The sequence below is a fragment of the Gossypium hirsutum genome, chromosome A10, assembly GCF_007990345.1.
Source record: "Gossypium hirsutum isolate 1008001.06 chromosome A10, Gossypium_hirsutum_v2.1, whole genome shotgun sequence".
Classification (NCBI taxonomy): Eukaryota; Viridiplantae; Streptophyta; class Magnoliopsida; order Malvales; family Malvaceae; genus Gossypium; species Gossypium hirsutum.
The window spans coordinates 116,234,540-116,251,415 of NC_053433.1; the positions used below are offsets into that span (position 1 = coordinate 116,234,540).

Sequence of the window (16,876 nt, forward strand, 5' to 3'; positions counted from 1 at the left end):
TTGGCTTAGAAAATTGTTGTGTGATTTGAATGAGGAACAATTTGAGCCTACTGAGATTATGGTTGATAATCAATCAGCAATAGCTATCTCTAAGAATGCTGTTTTTCATGGCAAAACGAAGCACTTTAAGCTCAAATTTTATTTTGTTCGAGAGGCAGTACAATCAAAGGATGTGAATCTTGCATATTGTAGTTCACAAGATCAATTGGCTGACATTCTAACAAAGCCTTTTGGTACTATGAGGTTTGAATTTCTTAGAGATTTGGTTGGTGTTTGTTGCCTACAGTCCAAGGAGGAGTGTTGAGCATGGACTGCAATGCAACAGAAGGCCATGATGCAGACCAGCAGCTGCAGCAGACCAGCATTCAAGCAGGACCAGAAGTAGCTTAATTATTTTGTTTACTTTTTGTTCATTTTGTAATGCCATCCAAGCTAAATGTAATTAGACTTTTAGAGTTGTTAAGATTTGAATTGATGGATGTAATGGCTAAAAATTGTTCAGCTTTCTTTTGTGTTACTTTAGTTGGCAACTTGCCAAAATAGGTGGGAGCAGTTACAAGTTTAGGTAACTGACATTCTAATTTTGTAGCTCATATATTTTCAAATGAAATGAAAAGCAGTAGTATTCCATTTCAGTTACATTTTTGCTTTTGAGTTTTCTGTTCTGTTTTCTTTTCTTTTCTGCTTGCTGTTCGAGAGCTTATCCTCTTGGTGTTTTCATTTGTTTGATTTGCTGCTGTCTTTGTTTCAACAAATATTGATGGGAGTTTTAAGAAATCATTTGATGAGCATGAAACAATGAGGTCAGTTGATGAAGTGAAACAATGGAAAACTGCTTTTGCTGAAGTTGGTAAATTACAAGGGTGGCATATAGATGGAAGCATCTCGGATAGGTAACTATATTTGTCTCATCTCCTTATATTTGACTTATCTTTGTTTTGGATTCAATATATATACTTCTTCTATTATTTGCTAGACCTGAAACCCAGTACATCAAGGATATTGTTGCGTATGTTATGCAAAAGTTGATGAAGCATCAAGTTTTCTTAAGCTTAGGTGAAGACACACGCCTCAACTTCTCCAATCACCTAGTCAATGCTTTGGAAAAAGTAGGAATTGATGTCTTCCCCAATAACGAAACACTGAAAAAAGGAGAGAAACTTCCACCAACATATTCTCGAGCAATTTCGGCCTCAAATCTCTCAATCCTCGTGTTTTATCTAAAGCCTATGCTTCTTCAAAATCATGCTTAGGTGAACTTTCTGACATCATGGATCGCAAGCACAATCCCACTGACAAACATATTGTTCTTCTCGTCTTTTACCATGTTGATCCTTCCGATGTGCGAAATATTGGTGGGCATTTTAAGGCATCCTTCGAAGAGCATGAATCAGAGCAACCAGCTGATAGAGTACAACAATGGAAAACTGCTTTTGCAGAGGTCGATGAATTAAAAGGGTGGCATATAGAAGGAGGCAAATTTGACAAGTAACTATATTTTTCTCATCTTGTTATATTCAACTTATATTTGTTTTACATTTCATATTTACTGGTTTATATTTTTTTTCTAGACCTGAAACCCAGTACATTAAAGATGTTGTTGAATATGTTATAAAAAAGTTGTCGAATATTAAGTCTGGAAGTGCTTCTGAAGAATTGGTTGGAATAGATGATCAGAAAAGGACGATTTTGAAGCTGATTAAGCAAAAAGACAGTCGTGTAATAGGACTTTGGGGAATGGGTGGTCAAGGCAAAGCAACCCTTGCTGAGGCTGTGTATAAAAAAATCTCTTTAGAGTTTGAAAGTTGTTGCTTTCTCCAAAATGTTAGATAGGAAATAGAAAAACAGGGGAAGATATCTTTACGAAATGAACTTCTTTCGAAATTATTGAAGTCAGGTGTTGATATAGACACCCCCACTGTAGGATCCACTTCAATTCAAGAGAGGCTCAACAATAAGAAAGTACTTGTTGTCCTTGATGATATTAGTGACCCAAACCAAATAGATTGTATGGGTGTTAAACGTTTGGGCTCTGGAAGTAAAATCATTATAACATCTAGAGAGAAACAAGTGCTTAAGAGTGGATGAGCTGACACAATACATGAGGTGAAAGCATTAAATGAGAATGATTCTCTTCAACTTTTTTCTACCTTTGCATTTAAGCAGTTGAATCCTGAAGTTGATTTTCAAGATCTATCATGCAAGTTTGTGGAGTACGCCCAAGGCAGTCCACTTGCTCTTAGAGTTTTGGGTTGTAATTTATATGGAAGGACTATAAATGATTGGGAAAGTGAGATGGAGAAGCTAGGGGAATATTTCCACCCCGAAATTTTTGTGGTTTTGAAAAGTAGTTATGATGGGCTAGGTATGGTAGAGAAGAATATATTTCTTGACATTGCATGCTTCTTTAAAGGGGAACCCATAAAAAGAATAAAACATGTTCTAAGTTGTTATCGGGGTGTAGATGATGGAATAAGCAAATTGGTCAGCAAGTGCCTAATTAATATCTCATCTGAAGATATAATATCTATGCATGATATGCTTGAAGAGTTGGGAAAAGATATTATTCGCCAAAAATCTAAAGCCCCTGGAAAGTGCAGGAGGCTATGGAGTCATGAACACATTAAACAAGTGCTCAAATATAATCAAGTAAGCATTACTTGTATTCATATATTCTTTTATTTCTTTTAATATGCTTTAATGAGATACTATCATGTGGTTCAACATCACTATATAAATCTATACATTTGATATTGTTGAAAAGTCAAATTAAAAGGGGTGTTGAAAAGTCAAAAAAATGGGAGGTGCAAGTGGCACCGAAAGAAAAAAATGGTAGGCAAGTTGTTTAAAGTTGAATGGGATAATTGCAATTTTGGTCCCTAATTTTTTAGGCCATTTGCAAGTTAGTCCTTGAACCTCAACTATAAATAGGCCTAACCATTTCTCATTTACACCATTCCAACCAATCTTTCTCTCTTAGTTTTCTTTCTTCTCCCATTTGAGAATTCTTAAGGAATTCTATTTGTTTGTAATATTTTGAAGATAGTAAAGTTATCATCTGGTGTTAGTGCCCGAGGACATAGGTATAATTTACCGAACCTCGTTAAAACTCTTGTGTTCTTTCATGTCCTATTTTTCTTTCAATATTTGAGGGTATAATAGTAGTATTTAATTGTGCTATTAAATTACTATAGAAGGGATATTCTGACTAAGGAAAGACTTGGTATTTAAGAGATCTATATGATCCACCTCTCTTCCCTGGGAATTGAACTTTGTGTGATTTTTTAGTACAATAATTTACACGCTTCCGACCCTATTGGAACAACAAGTGGTATCAAGAGCCGAAGGTTAATCGTAGTATGCTCTGTGGTTGCAGTTTGAACTGATCTTCCACATCAGAAAAGATTTCCTTAGGTATATTGAAAGATTATGGAGAAAACAGTCGGTGTAGGAGCTTCAACATCATCCATGTGGACAAGACCGACAATTGCAAATGCAAGACTGGCCGTGGAGATTTTTGATGGCATGGGCCATTTTGGTATGTGGCAAAGTGAGGTTCTAGATGCCCTTTTTCAGCAGGGTCTAGACATTGCCATTAATGAAGAGAAACTAGATGATGTACATGAGAAAGATTGGAAGGCGATCAATCGATTGGCATGTGGCACAATTCGATCATGCCTTTCTCGAGAGCAGAGGTATGCTTTTACAAAGGAGACTTCTGCAAATAAGTTGTGGGTGGCACTTGAAGAAAATTTTTTGAAGAAAAACAGTCAAAATAAGCTCCACTTGAAGAAAAGACTGTTTCGCTTCACTTACGTCCCAAGTACCACAATGAATGATCACATCACCAAATTTAATCAGTTAGTCACTGATTTGCTAAATATGGATGAGACATTCAAAGATGAAGATTTGGCTTTGATGCTGTTGGGGTCACTTCATGAGGAGTTTGAGTTCCTAGAAACTACCCTACTTCATGGCAGGAGTGATATATCTCTGAGCGAAGTCTGTGCGGCCAAAACTCAGAGATACAGAAAAACTCAATCAGAGATACAGAAGCTTTAATAGTCCGAGGTCGTTCATACACTCGGAAGAAAACTCAGAAGGGGAGATCAAAGTCAAAGTCCAGACTCGGGAAAGATGAATGTGCCTTTTGTCATGAGAAAGGCCACTGGAAGAAAAATTGTCCAAAGCTGAAGAATAAGGGAAAAGCTGCTGTAGATGCTTGTGTTGCAAAGCATGATACTAGTGACTCTGAACTATCACTGGTTGCATCATCATCGTCGTTCCATTCAGATGAGTGGATATTGGATTCGGGTTGTACCTATCATATGTCCCCTAACCGGGAGTGGTTCTCTGATTTAGTAGAACTAAATGGAGGAGTTGTTTATATGGGCAATGACAATGCCTGTAAAACTGTTGGGATAGGTTCAATCCAATTAAAGAATCAAGATGGATCAACCAGAATTCTGACTGATGTTCAGTACGTGCCCAGTTTGAAGAAAAATCTCATCTCATTGGGAGCCTTGGAATCCAATGGTTTAGTTGTTACTATGAGAGATGGGATTTTGAAAGTGACATCTGGCGCACTTGTGATATTGAAGGGCATCAGGAAAAATAACTTGTATTACTACCAAGGTAGTACAGTTATTGGAGCAGTCGCTACAGCTTCTGGTAATAAAGAATTGGACTCAATGTAGTTGTGGCATATGAAGTTGGGACATGCCAGCGAAAAATCCTTGCAAATTCTGGCAAAGCAAGGATTGTTGAAAGGTGCAAAGGCTTGCAAATTAAAATTTTGCGAGCATTGTGTTCTGGGAAAGCAAAAGAGAGTGAAATTCGGTACTGCTATCCATAATACAAAAGGTATTTTGGAATATGTTCACTCAGATGTGTGGGGGCCTTCCAAGACACCTTCATTGGGAGGAAAACACTACTTTGTTACTTTTGTTGATGACTTTTCCAGAAGAGTTTGGGTGTATACCATGAGAACTAAGGATGAAATGCTTAGAGTTTTTCTTAAATGGAAAACTATGATCGAAAACCAGACTGGCAAGAAAATCAAGCGGCTTAGGACGGACAATGGAGGGGAATATAAAAGTGATCCGTTCTTCGATGTGTGCCAAGAGTATGGTATTGTTCGACACTTCACAGTTAGGGATACACTACAGCAGAATGGATTGTCAGAGCGTATGAATCGAACATTGCTGGAGAAAGTTCGATGTATGTTGTCCAATGTTGGATTGGGCAAGCAATTTTGGGCTAAGGCTGTGACATACGCTGGCCATCTTGTTAATCGTTTGCCATCATCTGCATTAGAAAGAAAAACTCCTATGGAGGTATGGTCTGGAAAACCGGCTACAGATTATGATTCCTTACATGTGTTTGGATCCACTGCATATTACCATGTGAAGGAGTCAAAGTTAGATCCGAGGGCAAAGAAAGCTCTCTTTATAGGAATCACTTCTGGAGTGAAGGGATTTCGTCTTTGGTGCTTAAGCACAAAGAAATGATCTGTAGCAGAGATGTTACCTTTGATGAATCTGCCACATTGAAAAAGGTAGCAGATAAAGATATTCAGACGAGCAATACTCCACAGCAGGTGGAGTGTACTCCAAAACAGGTGGAGTTTGAGCAGATGGGGATTTGCCCAGTTAATAAGTCTAATTCTCCAGCCACAATGGAGGAATTAGAGGTTGAAGAGGTTCTGACCCAAGAACCACTAAGTACACCAGAACCAGTTGCAGTTGCAAGGCCACGGAGAGAAATTCGTAAACCTGCTCGATTTACTGATATGGTGGCCTACGCTCTTCCCGTTGTTGATGATATTCCTATCACTTATCAAGAAGCAATGCAAAGCTTAGAAAGTGATAAATGGAAAAGCGCCATGGATGAAGAAATGCAGTCTCTCCTGAAGAACAATACTTGGGAGTTGGCGCAATTACCAAAAGGTAAAAGGACAATCGGATGCAAGTGGGTATTCGCAAAGAAAGATGGATCTCCTAGCAAGAAGGATATTCGCTACAAGGCAAGATTGGTAGCTAAAGGCTACGCTCAGAAGGAGGGAATTGACTACAATGATGTATTTTCCCCTGTTGTGAAGCATTCCTCCATTAGAATTTTGTTGGCCTTGGTAGCACAGTTGAATTTGGAACTAGCTCAACTTGATGTTAAGACGGCTTTCTTGCATGGTGAGTTAGAAGAGGAGATCTATATGACTCAGCCCGAAGGATACACAGATGCTGGTGGTAGAAATTGGGTTTGTAAGCTGAACAAATCGCTATATGGATTGAAGCAATCCCCGAGGCAGTGGTACAAGCGATTTGATAGCTTTATGAGAAGGCAGAAGTACACAAGAAGCAAATATGACAATTGTGTGTATTTGCAGAAGCTGCATGACGGATCTTTCATTTATCCACTCTTGTATGTTGATGATATGTTAATCGCTTCGAAGAGCCAAAAAGAGATAGATAAGCTGAAGGCTCAGTTGAATCAAGAGTTCGAGATGAAAGATCTAGGTGAGGCCAAGAAGATTCTCGGCATGGAGATAAGTAGAGATAAACAGAGAGGCAAGCTTTGTTTGAATCAGAAGCAATATCTGAAAAAGGTATTATAATGTTTTGGTGTAAATGAAAACACAAAACATGTAAGTACCCCACTTGCTTCTCATTTGAAACTTAGTGCTCAATTATCTCCGAAAACTGAAGAAGAAAGAGAATATATGGCAAAAGTCCCATATGCTAATGCAGTTGGGAGTTTGATGTATGCGATGGTGTGTACGCGGCCTGACATTTCACAAGTTGTTGGAGTTGTGAGCAGGTATATGCATGATCCTGGAAAAGGACATCGGCAAGCTGTGAAATGGATTCTACGGTATCTTCAAAAAACCGTAGATGTTGGTTTAATTTTTGAACAGGATGAAGCATTTGGTCAGTTTGTAGTTGGATATGTTGATTCCGACTTTGCTGGTGATTTAGATAAACGTCGTTCAACTACGGGGTATCTGTTTACTCTTGCGAAAGCCCCAGTGAGTTGGAAGTCTACCTTACAGTCTACAGTAGCTGTGTCTACTACAGAGGCAGAATATATGGCAGTTACAGAAGCTGTTAAGGAGGCTATTTGGCTTAATGGATTGTTGAAAGACTTAGGAGTTGTTCAAAGTCACATAAGTTTATATTGTGACAGTCAGAGAGCTATTCATTTAGCGAAAAATCAAGTCTATCATTCAAGAACCAAGCATATCGACGTAAGATATCACTTTGTGCGGGAAGTCTTTGAAAAAGGAAAAATTCTACTTCAGAAGATTCCGACAGCAGATAATCCCGCAGATATGATGACCAAGGTGGTAACAACAATCAAGTTTAATCATTGTTTGAACTTGATTAACATCCTGAGAATTTGAGCACCTTCAAGTGTATGGCGCTCGAGAGCGCATTTGGAGGCACTACAAAAGATAACTTTATCGAATTTGGGGAGTTGAAGGAAGTGTGTGAAGATGTGATTATCCTAATCAAATCTTCAAGGTGGAGATTGTTGAAAAGTCAAATTAAAAGGGGTGTTGAAAAGTCAAAAAAATGGGAGGTGGAAGTGGCACCGAAAGAAAAAAATGGTAGGCAAGTTGTTTAAAGTTGAATGGGATAATTGCAATTTTGGTCCCTAATTTTTTAGGCCATTTGCAAGTTAGTCCCTGAACCTCAACTATAAATAGGCCTAACCATTTCTCATTTATACCATCCCAACCAATCTTTCTCTCTTAGTTTTCTTTCTTCTCCCATTTGAGAATTCTTAAGGAATTCTATTTGTTTGTAATATTTTGAAGATAGTAAAGTTATCATCTGGTGTTAGTGCCCGAGGACGTAGGTATAATTTACCGAACCTCGTTAAAACTCTTGTGTTCTTTCTTGTCCTATTTTTCTTTCAATATTTGAGGGTATAATAGTAGTATTTAATTGTGCTATTAAATTACTATAGAAGGGATATTCTGACTAAGGAAAGACTTGGTATTTAAGAGATCCATGTGATCCACCTCTCTTCCCTGGGAATTGAACTTTGTGTGATTTTTTAGTACAATAATTTACACGCTTCCGACCCTATTGGAACAACAGATATTGTATCAAATATTATCTCTTTTAATAGTATTTTAAAAAATAAAATATTTATTGTCTTTTGGCTTAAGTATAATGTAAAATCTGGTCAAGGTTTATGGCTTAGTTAAATATTTATGCGTTGATTTGAAAAAAAAAACTTTTAGAATGGAATATCCATAAATTTCTCCATGCTCATATTTGATAAATTGATTTTTGTTATCAGGGGACAGATCGAATTCAAGGAATGAAGTTAAACATGTCACATATGGATAAACTACTATTATGCCCTTTTGTTTTTGAAAACATGACTAATCTTAAATATATCATCTTCTATTCTCTTAATATTTTCTGGTGGGTAAATGATAGAAAACTATATACAAATCACGTTAATATTGTATCTCTTCCTGATGAGCTAAAGTATCTTCGATGGGACGGTTACCCCTGTAAATCTTTACCATCAAGTTTTAATCCAAAAAACCTTGTGGTATTGAGATTACCATATGGAGACATGGAACAACTTTGGGATGGACATCGGGTATATATATTTTTATACTTTCTTCATTTGGGAATTTTTTTTAAGAAAAAGAATTTATAATTGATATAGCATTTAATTATATGATAATATATTTTTATTAAAATTATATATATATATTATTCTATTTTTAAAAGAAGCAACGTCATTTCATCTTCATGGTGGGTGTATTAATACAGCCAAAACATCAAATATAAATTTTTATTTTGATAGTCTTAAACTAAGTAAATGATGCTCTAAAGTAATGAAATTACTTTTGTTCTCATCATGTGCAAGATCTTGTTAATTATTTTCTTTTTATTTTATATTGCCTAAAGTAAGTAGATAATACTTCAAAGTGATATAATTATTTTTATATATTTTTCTTTTGCACAGAACCTTGCTAATTTAAGGGAAATTGACGTTTCAAATTGCAAAAATTTAAGGAAGCTGCCTAATCTTTCTAAAGCCATCAACCTTGAACTCCTTTATTGCAGTGGATGTGAAAGTTTGGTTGAATTTTGGATTGAAGATGGTCATACCGTATGTGTGCTTTCATACTTTTTTTCATTTAAGAATTCTTTAAGAAAAAAAAATTATAATTTAGCGTATCAAATAATCATATGATGACATCTTATTTAAAGTTTTTAAAAAATAAATATGAAAGATTTTATTTTATATAAATTAGTGGCATGGTTTGATGTATTAATTGTGGGTTAATTTTCACACCTAATACATCAAATATGAATTTTTATTTTTCTTAGTATTATAATTATTTATTTCCTTTTTCATTTGTTACTATTTAAAGTAAGTAGTTGATACTTAAAAGTAACAAAAATATTTTTTCTATATAGGACCTTGTTAATTTAACCGCAATTCAACTTGATGGGTGCGTGAATTTAAAAAAGATTCATAATCTATCAAGAGACATCAACTTTGAAATCCTTGATTGCACTAACTGCAAAAGTTTAATTGAACTTTGAAATGAAGATGATCATATGGTATATGTTTTCAATTTTTTTTTTGAAAACAATGATTTATAATTTGATGTATTAAATATTCATATGATAACATTTTATTTAAAGTTTTTAAAAAATAAATATAAAAGATTTTATTTTATTTAGACAAATGACATCGTATAATTTATTAATTGTGGGTGAATTTTCATGCCCGATAGTCAAATATAAATTTTTATTTTTTTATAATATTATAATTATTTATTTTCTTTTCATTTGTTATTGCCTAACATAAATAGTTGATGCTTAAAAGTAATACAATTATTTTTTCTATACAGGGCCCTGTTAATTTAACCGCAATTTATTCTGATAAGTGCTTGATTTTAATGAAGATACGTAATTTTTCAAGAGCCATCAACCTTGAAATCCTTGATTGCTCTCAATGTAAAAGTTTAGTTGAACTTTGGAATGAAGGTGATCATATGGAATGTGTTTTCATATTTATTTCGAAAAAAATGATTTATAATTTGATGTATCAAATATTTATATGATTACATTTTATTTAAAGTTTTTAAAAAATAAATATAAAATATTTTATTTTATTTAGATAAATAAAATTGTTTGATTTATTAATTGTGGATGAATTTTCACGCCCGATATGTCAAATATAAATTTTTTATTTTTTATTCTATTATAATTATTTATTTTCTTTTCATTTTTTACTGCCTAACATAAATAGTTGATGCTTAAAGTAATACACTTATTTTTTCTATACAAGGCCTTGTTAATTTAAGGAAAATTTACTTTAAGGGGTGCGTGAATTTAAGGAAGATACCTAATCTTTCAAGAGCCATCAAGCTTGAAATCCTTGATTGCTCTAACTGCGAAAGTTTAGTTGAACTTTGGAATGAAGATGATCATATGGTATGTGTTTTCATATTTATTTCGAAAAAAATGATTTATAATTTGATGTATCAAATATTTATATGATAACATTTTATTTAAAGTTTTTAAAAAATAAATATAAAAGATTTTATTTTATTTAGATAAATGACATCGTTTGATTTATTAATTGTGGGTGAATTTTCACCCCGATATGTCAAATATAAATTTTTATTTTTATAGTATTATAATTATTTATTTTCTTTTCAACTTTTACTGCCTAACATAAATAGTTGATGCTTAAAAGTAATACAATTATTTTTTCTATACAGTGCCTTGTTAATTTAAGAAAAATTTACTTTGAGGGGTGCGTGAATTTAAGGAAGATACCTAATCTTTCAAGAGCCATCAAGCTTGAAATCCTTGATTGCTCTGGCTGCCAAAGTTTAGTTGAACTTTGGAATGAAGATGATCATATGGTATGTGTTTTCATATTTATTTCGAAAAAAATATTTTTAATTTATAATTTGATGTATCAAATATTTATATGATAACATTTTATTTAAAGTTTTTAAAAAATAAATATAAAAGATTTTATTTTATTTAGATAAATGATATCGTTTGATTTATTAATTGTGGATGAATTTTCACGCCTGACACGTCAAATATAAATTTTTATTTTTTATTCTATTATAATTATTTATTTTCTTTTTATTTTTTAAAAGTAATACAATTATTTTTCTATATAGGGCCTTGTTAATATAAGGGAAATTCACTTTGAGGGGTGCGTGAATTTAAGAAAGATACCTAACCTTTCAAGAGCCATCAACCTTGAATTCCTTATTTTCTTTAACTGCCGAAGTTTGGTTGAACTTTGGAATGAAGATGATCATATGGTATGTATTTTTATATTTATTTTTAAAAAATGATTTATAATTTATAATTTGATGTATCAAATATTTATATGATAACATTTTATTTAAAGTTTTGAAAAAATAAATATAAAAGATTTTATTTTATTTAGATAAATGACATCGTTTGATTTATTAATTGTGGATGAATTTTCACGTCCGATACGTCAAGTATAAATTTTTATTTTTTATTCTATTATAATTATTTATTTTCTTTTCATTTTTTACCGCCTAACATAAATAGTTGATGCTTAAAAGTAATACAATTATTTTTTCTATACAGGGCCTTGTTAATTTAAGGGAAATTGACTTTGAGGGGTGCGTGAATTTAAGGAAGATACCTAATCTTTCAAGAGCCATCAAGCTTAAAATCCTTGATTGCTCTAACTGCAAAAGTTTAGTTGAACTTTGGAATGAAGATGATCATATGGTATGTGTTTTCATATTTATTTCGAAAAAAATGATTTATAATTTGAAGTATCAAATATTTATATGATAACATTTTATTTAAAGTTTTTAAAAAATAAATATAAAAGATTTTATTTTATTTAGATAAATGACATCGTTTGATTTATTAATTGTGGATGAATTTTCACGCCCGATACGTCAAATATAAATTTTTATTTTTTATTCTATTATAATTATTTATTTTCTTTTCATTTTTTACTGCCTAAAATAAATAGTTGATGCTTAAAAGTAATACAATTATTTTTTCTATACAGGGCTTTGTTAATTTAAGGAAAATTTACTTTGAGGGGTGTGTGAATTTAAGGAAGATACTTAATCTTTCAAGAGCCATCAAGCTTGAAATCCTTGATTGCTCTAACTGCGAAAGTTTAGTTGAACTTTGGAATGAAGATGATCATATGGTATGTGTTTTCATATTTATTTCGAAAAAAATGATTTATAATTTGATGTATCAAATATTTATATGATAACATTTTATTTAAAGTTTTTAAAAATTAAATATAAAAGATTTTATTTTATTTAGATAAATGACATCGTTTGATTTATTAATTGTGGGTGAATTTTCACCCCCGATATGTCAAATATAAATTTTTATTTTTTATAGTATTATAATTATTTATTTTCTTTTCATTTTTTACTGCCTAACATAAATAGTTTATGCTTAAAAGTAATACAATTATTTTTTCTATACAGGGCCTTGTTAATTTAATGGAAATTCACTTTGAGGGGTGCATGAATTTAAGGAAGATACCTAACCTTTCAAGAGCCATCAACCTTGAAATCCTTAATTTCTCTGGCTGCCAAAGTTTGGTTGAACTTTGGAATGAAGATGATCATATGGTATGTGTTTTCATATTTATTTCGAAAAAAATGATTTATAATTTGATGTATCAAATATTTATATGATAACATTTTATTTAAAGTTTTTAAAAAATAAATATAAAAGATTTTATTTTATTTAGATAAATGACATCATTTGATTTATTAATTGTAGATGAATTTTCACGCTTGATATGTCAAATATAAATTTTTATTTTTTTATAGTATTATAATTATTTATTTTATTTTTATTTTTTACTGCCTAAAATAAATAGTTGATGGTTAAAAGTAATACAATTATTTTTTCTATACAAGGCCTTGTTAATTTAAGGGAAATTCACTTTGAGGGGTGCGTGAATTTAGGGAAGATACCTAACCTTTCAAGAGCCATCAACCTTGAAATCCTTAATTTATCTGGTTGCCAAAGTTTGGTTGAACTTTGGAATGAAGATGATCATATGGTATGTGTTTTCATATTTATTTCGAAAAAAAAATGATTTATAATTTGATGTATCAAATATTTATATGACAACATTTTATTTAAAGTTTTTAAAAAATAAATATAAAAGATTTTATTTTATTTAGATAAATGACATCATTTGATTTATTAATTGTGGATGAATTTTCACGGCCGATATGTCAAATATAAATTTTTATTTTTTTATAGTATTATAATTATTTATTTTCTTTTCATCTTTTACTGCCTAACATAAATAGTTGATGCTTAAAAGTAATATAATTATTTTTTCTATACAGGGTCTTGTTAATTTATGGGAAATTGACTTTGATGGGTGCGTGAATTTAAGGAACATACATAATCTTTCAAGAGCCATCAACCTTGAAATCCTTAATTTCTCTGGCTGCCAAAGTTTGGTTGAACTTTGGAATGAAGATGATCATATAGTATGTGTTTTCATATTTATTTTAAAAAAAAAAGATTTATAATTTATAATTTGATGTATCAAATTTAAAATTTTTAAAAAATAAATATAAAAGATTTTATTTTATTTAGATAAATGACATCTTTGATTTATTAATCGTGGACGAATTTTCACGCCCGATACGTCAAATATAAATTTTTATTTTTTTATAGTATTATAATTATTTATTTTCTTTTCATTTTTTACTGCCTAACATAAATAGTTGATGCTTAAAAGTAATACAATTATTTTTTCTATATAGGGCCTTGTTAATTTAAGGGAATTTACTTTGAGGAGTGCATGAATTTAAGGAAGATACCTAATCTTTCAAGAGCCATTAATCTAAGAGTGCTTGATTGCTCTAACTGTGAAAGTTTAGTTGCACTTCCTTGCCTCAATCATTTGGCATCTCTTGCTAAGCTTCTACTTTATGGATGTTCTAGTCTCAAGAAGTTTCCTCAAGTCCCAAGTCATTTTCGTTCTTTAAATTTATCAGAAACGGGAATAGAAGAAGTGCCTGATTCAATTAAGAATCTCCACAAACTTGAATCTTTACTGTTGGGGAACTCACAGGTAAAAAAAGTATCGATCAAGTTGGAACTCCTTCGTAAATTGGATCTTAGTGGTTGCCCAATTACAGAACTGCCTTTCGACTCTCTATGTAATCTTCAGCACTTAAATATGAGTGGCTCAGCGGTAAAAAATGTGTCGATCAAGTTGGAATCTCTTCGTTATCTGCATCTTAGTGGTTGCCCAATGGTCTAATTACTCTCAGAGCTTCCACCATATCTGGAAGTCTTGAGTGTAAATGACTGCAAATCGTTAGAAAAAGTATCCTTTTCAGATCAAAATTTAAATCAGTTTGGTTCTTTAGATAATGAGTTTTGCAGAAATCCTAAATTTTTGATGCAATTCCGTAATTGCTTAAACTTGAATCAAGAGTCAACTAAAAACATTGAGGCAAATGCCATGCTCAAAATTGGATCCCTATCTAAGGAATGGGCAGCGACATATGGTAGGAAAAACTTTCGTGATTACCCTCAAAGTTTGATTTGCTGTTTCCCAGGAAACGAAATTTTAGCAAATAATTTCAAGTATCGGAGCTTGAATTCTTCCTTAAGTTTGAAGATAGCCCCAAATGGGGGTAGTGGGAGCAGATTTTTGGTTTTTGCTATCTGCCTTGTAGCTAATGTCGCTCACCGCCATTATTTTCTACATCCTCTATTTAATTGTAAGTACCAACTTACAGCCGCCGGTGGTGGCAATGGTGGAGGTGGCTGTGAAAATTTCATAAGTAAGATATCTTTCGGCAGTCTTTTTGAGCTAGATACGTACATGGGTAATCACGTGTTTATTCTATCTAGCACCGACATGGTTATAGAAGACAAGAATTATGAGGAGGCATCATTCAATTTCTACATCGGACATTTGGATTTAAACGCCGCAGAAGGAGGGTTTATGGAGGTGGAGAGATGTGGTGTTCATGTATTTTACGTGGATAAAGAGAGTGATACAGATGATACTGAAAAGAGAGTTGCTGGGAACAAAAGAAGCTTTAGCCATGATGGTGAAGAAGGGGATGGAGGACTTAAAAGACTGAAATAGTTTGTATTTCGTTCCATTTTTGGCTCTGCTTTTGAGGAATTTCTAACTTCTCAATTATGTCATCCAAATGCATGGGTAGGGCTTTCATTTTCATCTCATTTTTTCATATTATCATACATCTTTCAATTTTTTCATTTCATTTTTCATATTGCCATAGTTTTGTTTTCCACCATTGTTAATGGTCAATTTTCAACTTATAAATTAATGACAGCAAATGAAGTGCTTTAATTAATTAAAACCGACCAGGATGAATCTAACTTGGTCTGCTTTATATATTACTTGTGTTTTAGAAGGTGCTTTACCATTCTGAAACCTTGTAGTTCTACATTGTAAATGTTAAAAGCATAATTTATGAACATAAAAATTAGAAATTTGTTCAAAAGTTTGTAATTGTTGCTTGTTATTATTACTTTCTCATCTTCATTCCCTTGTTGTGTCTGTGTTCTTAAAATTTAGATATTAAATTTCATATTTAATTCTTATTGACAGTTGACTTGTTATTGGTTGGTTTTTTTAATTCATAGGACCAGTGGTGGACTCGATTTAGCTTCATTGTTTAGTTTCCAGCATTGGTGTCATCTGGTATCTCAATACTTGTTTCATTTTCCTTCAATGATATCTAGATTCATTAGAAAGATTAGTTATTTTTGCCACTGCTGAATTGGAGCTTTGGCCATATAAGGAGGAGCACCTGAACTGTAAGAGCTTCAATTTGTTTTGCTGAATGCTTGCTTTATACAAGTGTTTGAACTGATATTTGGTGACAATGCAAGTTGTCGAAACCTTTTTTTTGAAAACGGGAATCGACTTTGTTTGAAAATGAAAATTAAAACGGGAGTCGCCGTCGATCTTTATTAGGTGTGATCGGATCACCTTTGTTTTAATAAAACATTTTAGTTTACTAAAACGGTGTTTTTAGTCTACGAAACTCGAGAGAATGGGTTCGGGAGTCGGTTACGTGCGAGGAAGGATTAGTACCCTTGTCACACCCAAAATTGATACCGAATTGATTAGTTAGTGTCTTAATGTTGAAAGTTGAAAATCGAGAACGGATTTAAAATACGATCCTTTCTTATTAACGTCGATTTTAAAAAAAATGCTTGAATTTAATTGAAACGATTGCTAAAGATTTTCTCGTCTCGAGATATCGGAGTATCACATCCCGTAAGTTAGGACACAATACCATAAACTCTCGAGCGCAAGTTTGTCTTTAATTTTAATTAGAATTTTGTGTTTTTTAAAACTCGAAAAGATATTTGGCTATTTAGATTCAATGAAAAAATCGAAATCCCGTAAGTTAGGGTACGATTCCTCGATGTTTCAAAACGCGAAACATTGCCTTATTTTGAAATTTTTGTGTTTGAATTATAGCGAATACGATATTTAAACGACATGCGTTATTTGTTTGGGTTAAAATAAAACGATTTATTGGATAAATGTGTTGGGTTAATGTATGATATGATTTAAACTAGATAAAACAAAAATATAACATAGAGCATGGAATAATATAACACGAATACAATATAATACAAGCAAATGACAATAATGAAAATACGAATAAACGAATTAAAGCACACGCAATGGCAATAATCTCACAATATGCACCATTTGAACACTAATCATTAACAATCAAAGACAAATGGATTAAATAATCAATAAAAAAATAGGTATAAAGTTAATTAAAATGATAAAATGTAAAATAAAAAAATTTAAAAGGATA

General features: G+C 32.3%; 2 protein-coding genes across 2 annotated transcripts; both read left to right on the top strand.

The window, feature by feature from the left end:
* The first annotated feature begins 762 nt into the window (after window positions 1-762).
* On the top strand, window positions 763-1,413 carry LOC107916160 (disease resistance protein RUN1-like). Its single transcript, XM_016845314.2, has 2 exons — window positions 763-893; window positions 977-1,413. The coding sequence occupies exons 1-2, from the start codon at window positions 799-801 to the stop codon at window positions 1,251-1,253; spliced, it is 372 nt and encodes a 123-aa protein (XP_016700803.2). The 5' UTR covers window positions 763-798; the 3' UTR covers window positions 1,254-1,413.
* A 7,179-nt stretch (window positions 1,414-8,592) lies between these two features.
* LOC107915657 (protein SUPPRESSOR OF npr1-1, CONSTITUTIVE 1-like) lies at window positions 8,593-15,156 on the top strand. Its single transcript, XM_041078630.1, has 13 exons — window positions 8,593-8,619; window positions 8,992-9,138; window positions 9,890-10,025; window positions 10,330-10,475; window positions 10,766-10,912; window positions 11,183-11,329; window positions 11,628-11,774; window positions 12,067-12,213; window positions 12,506-12,652; window positions 13,388-13,534; window positions 13,831-14,124; window positions 14,224-14,299; window positions 14,618-15,156. Exons 1-13 carry the CDS (start codon window positions 8,593-8,595, stop codon window positions 15,154-15,156), a joined length of 2,247 nt encoding a protein of 748 aa, XP_040934564.1.
* Window positions 15,157-16,876: the final 1,720 nt, after the last annotated feature.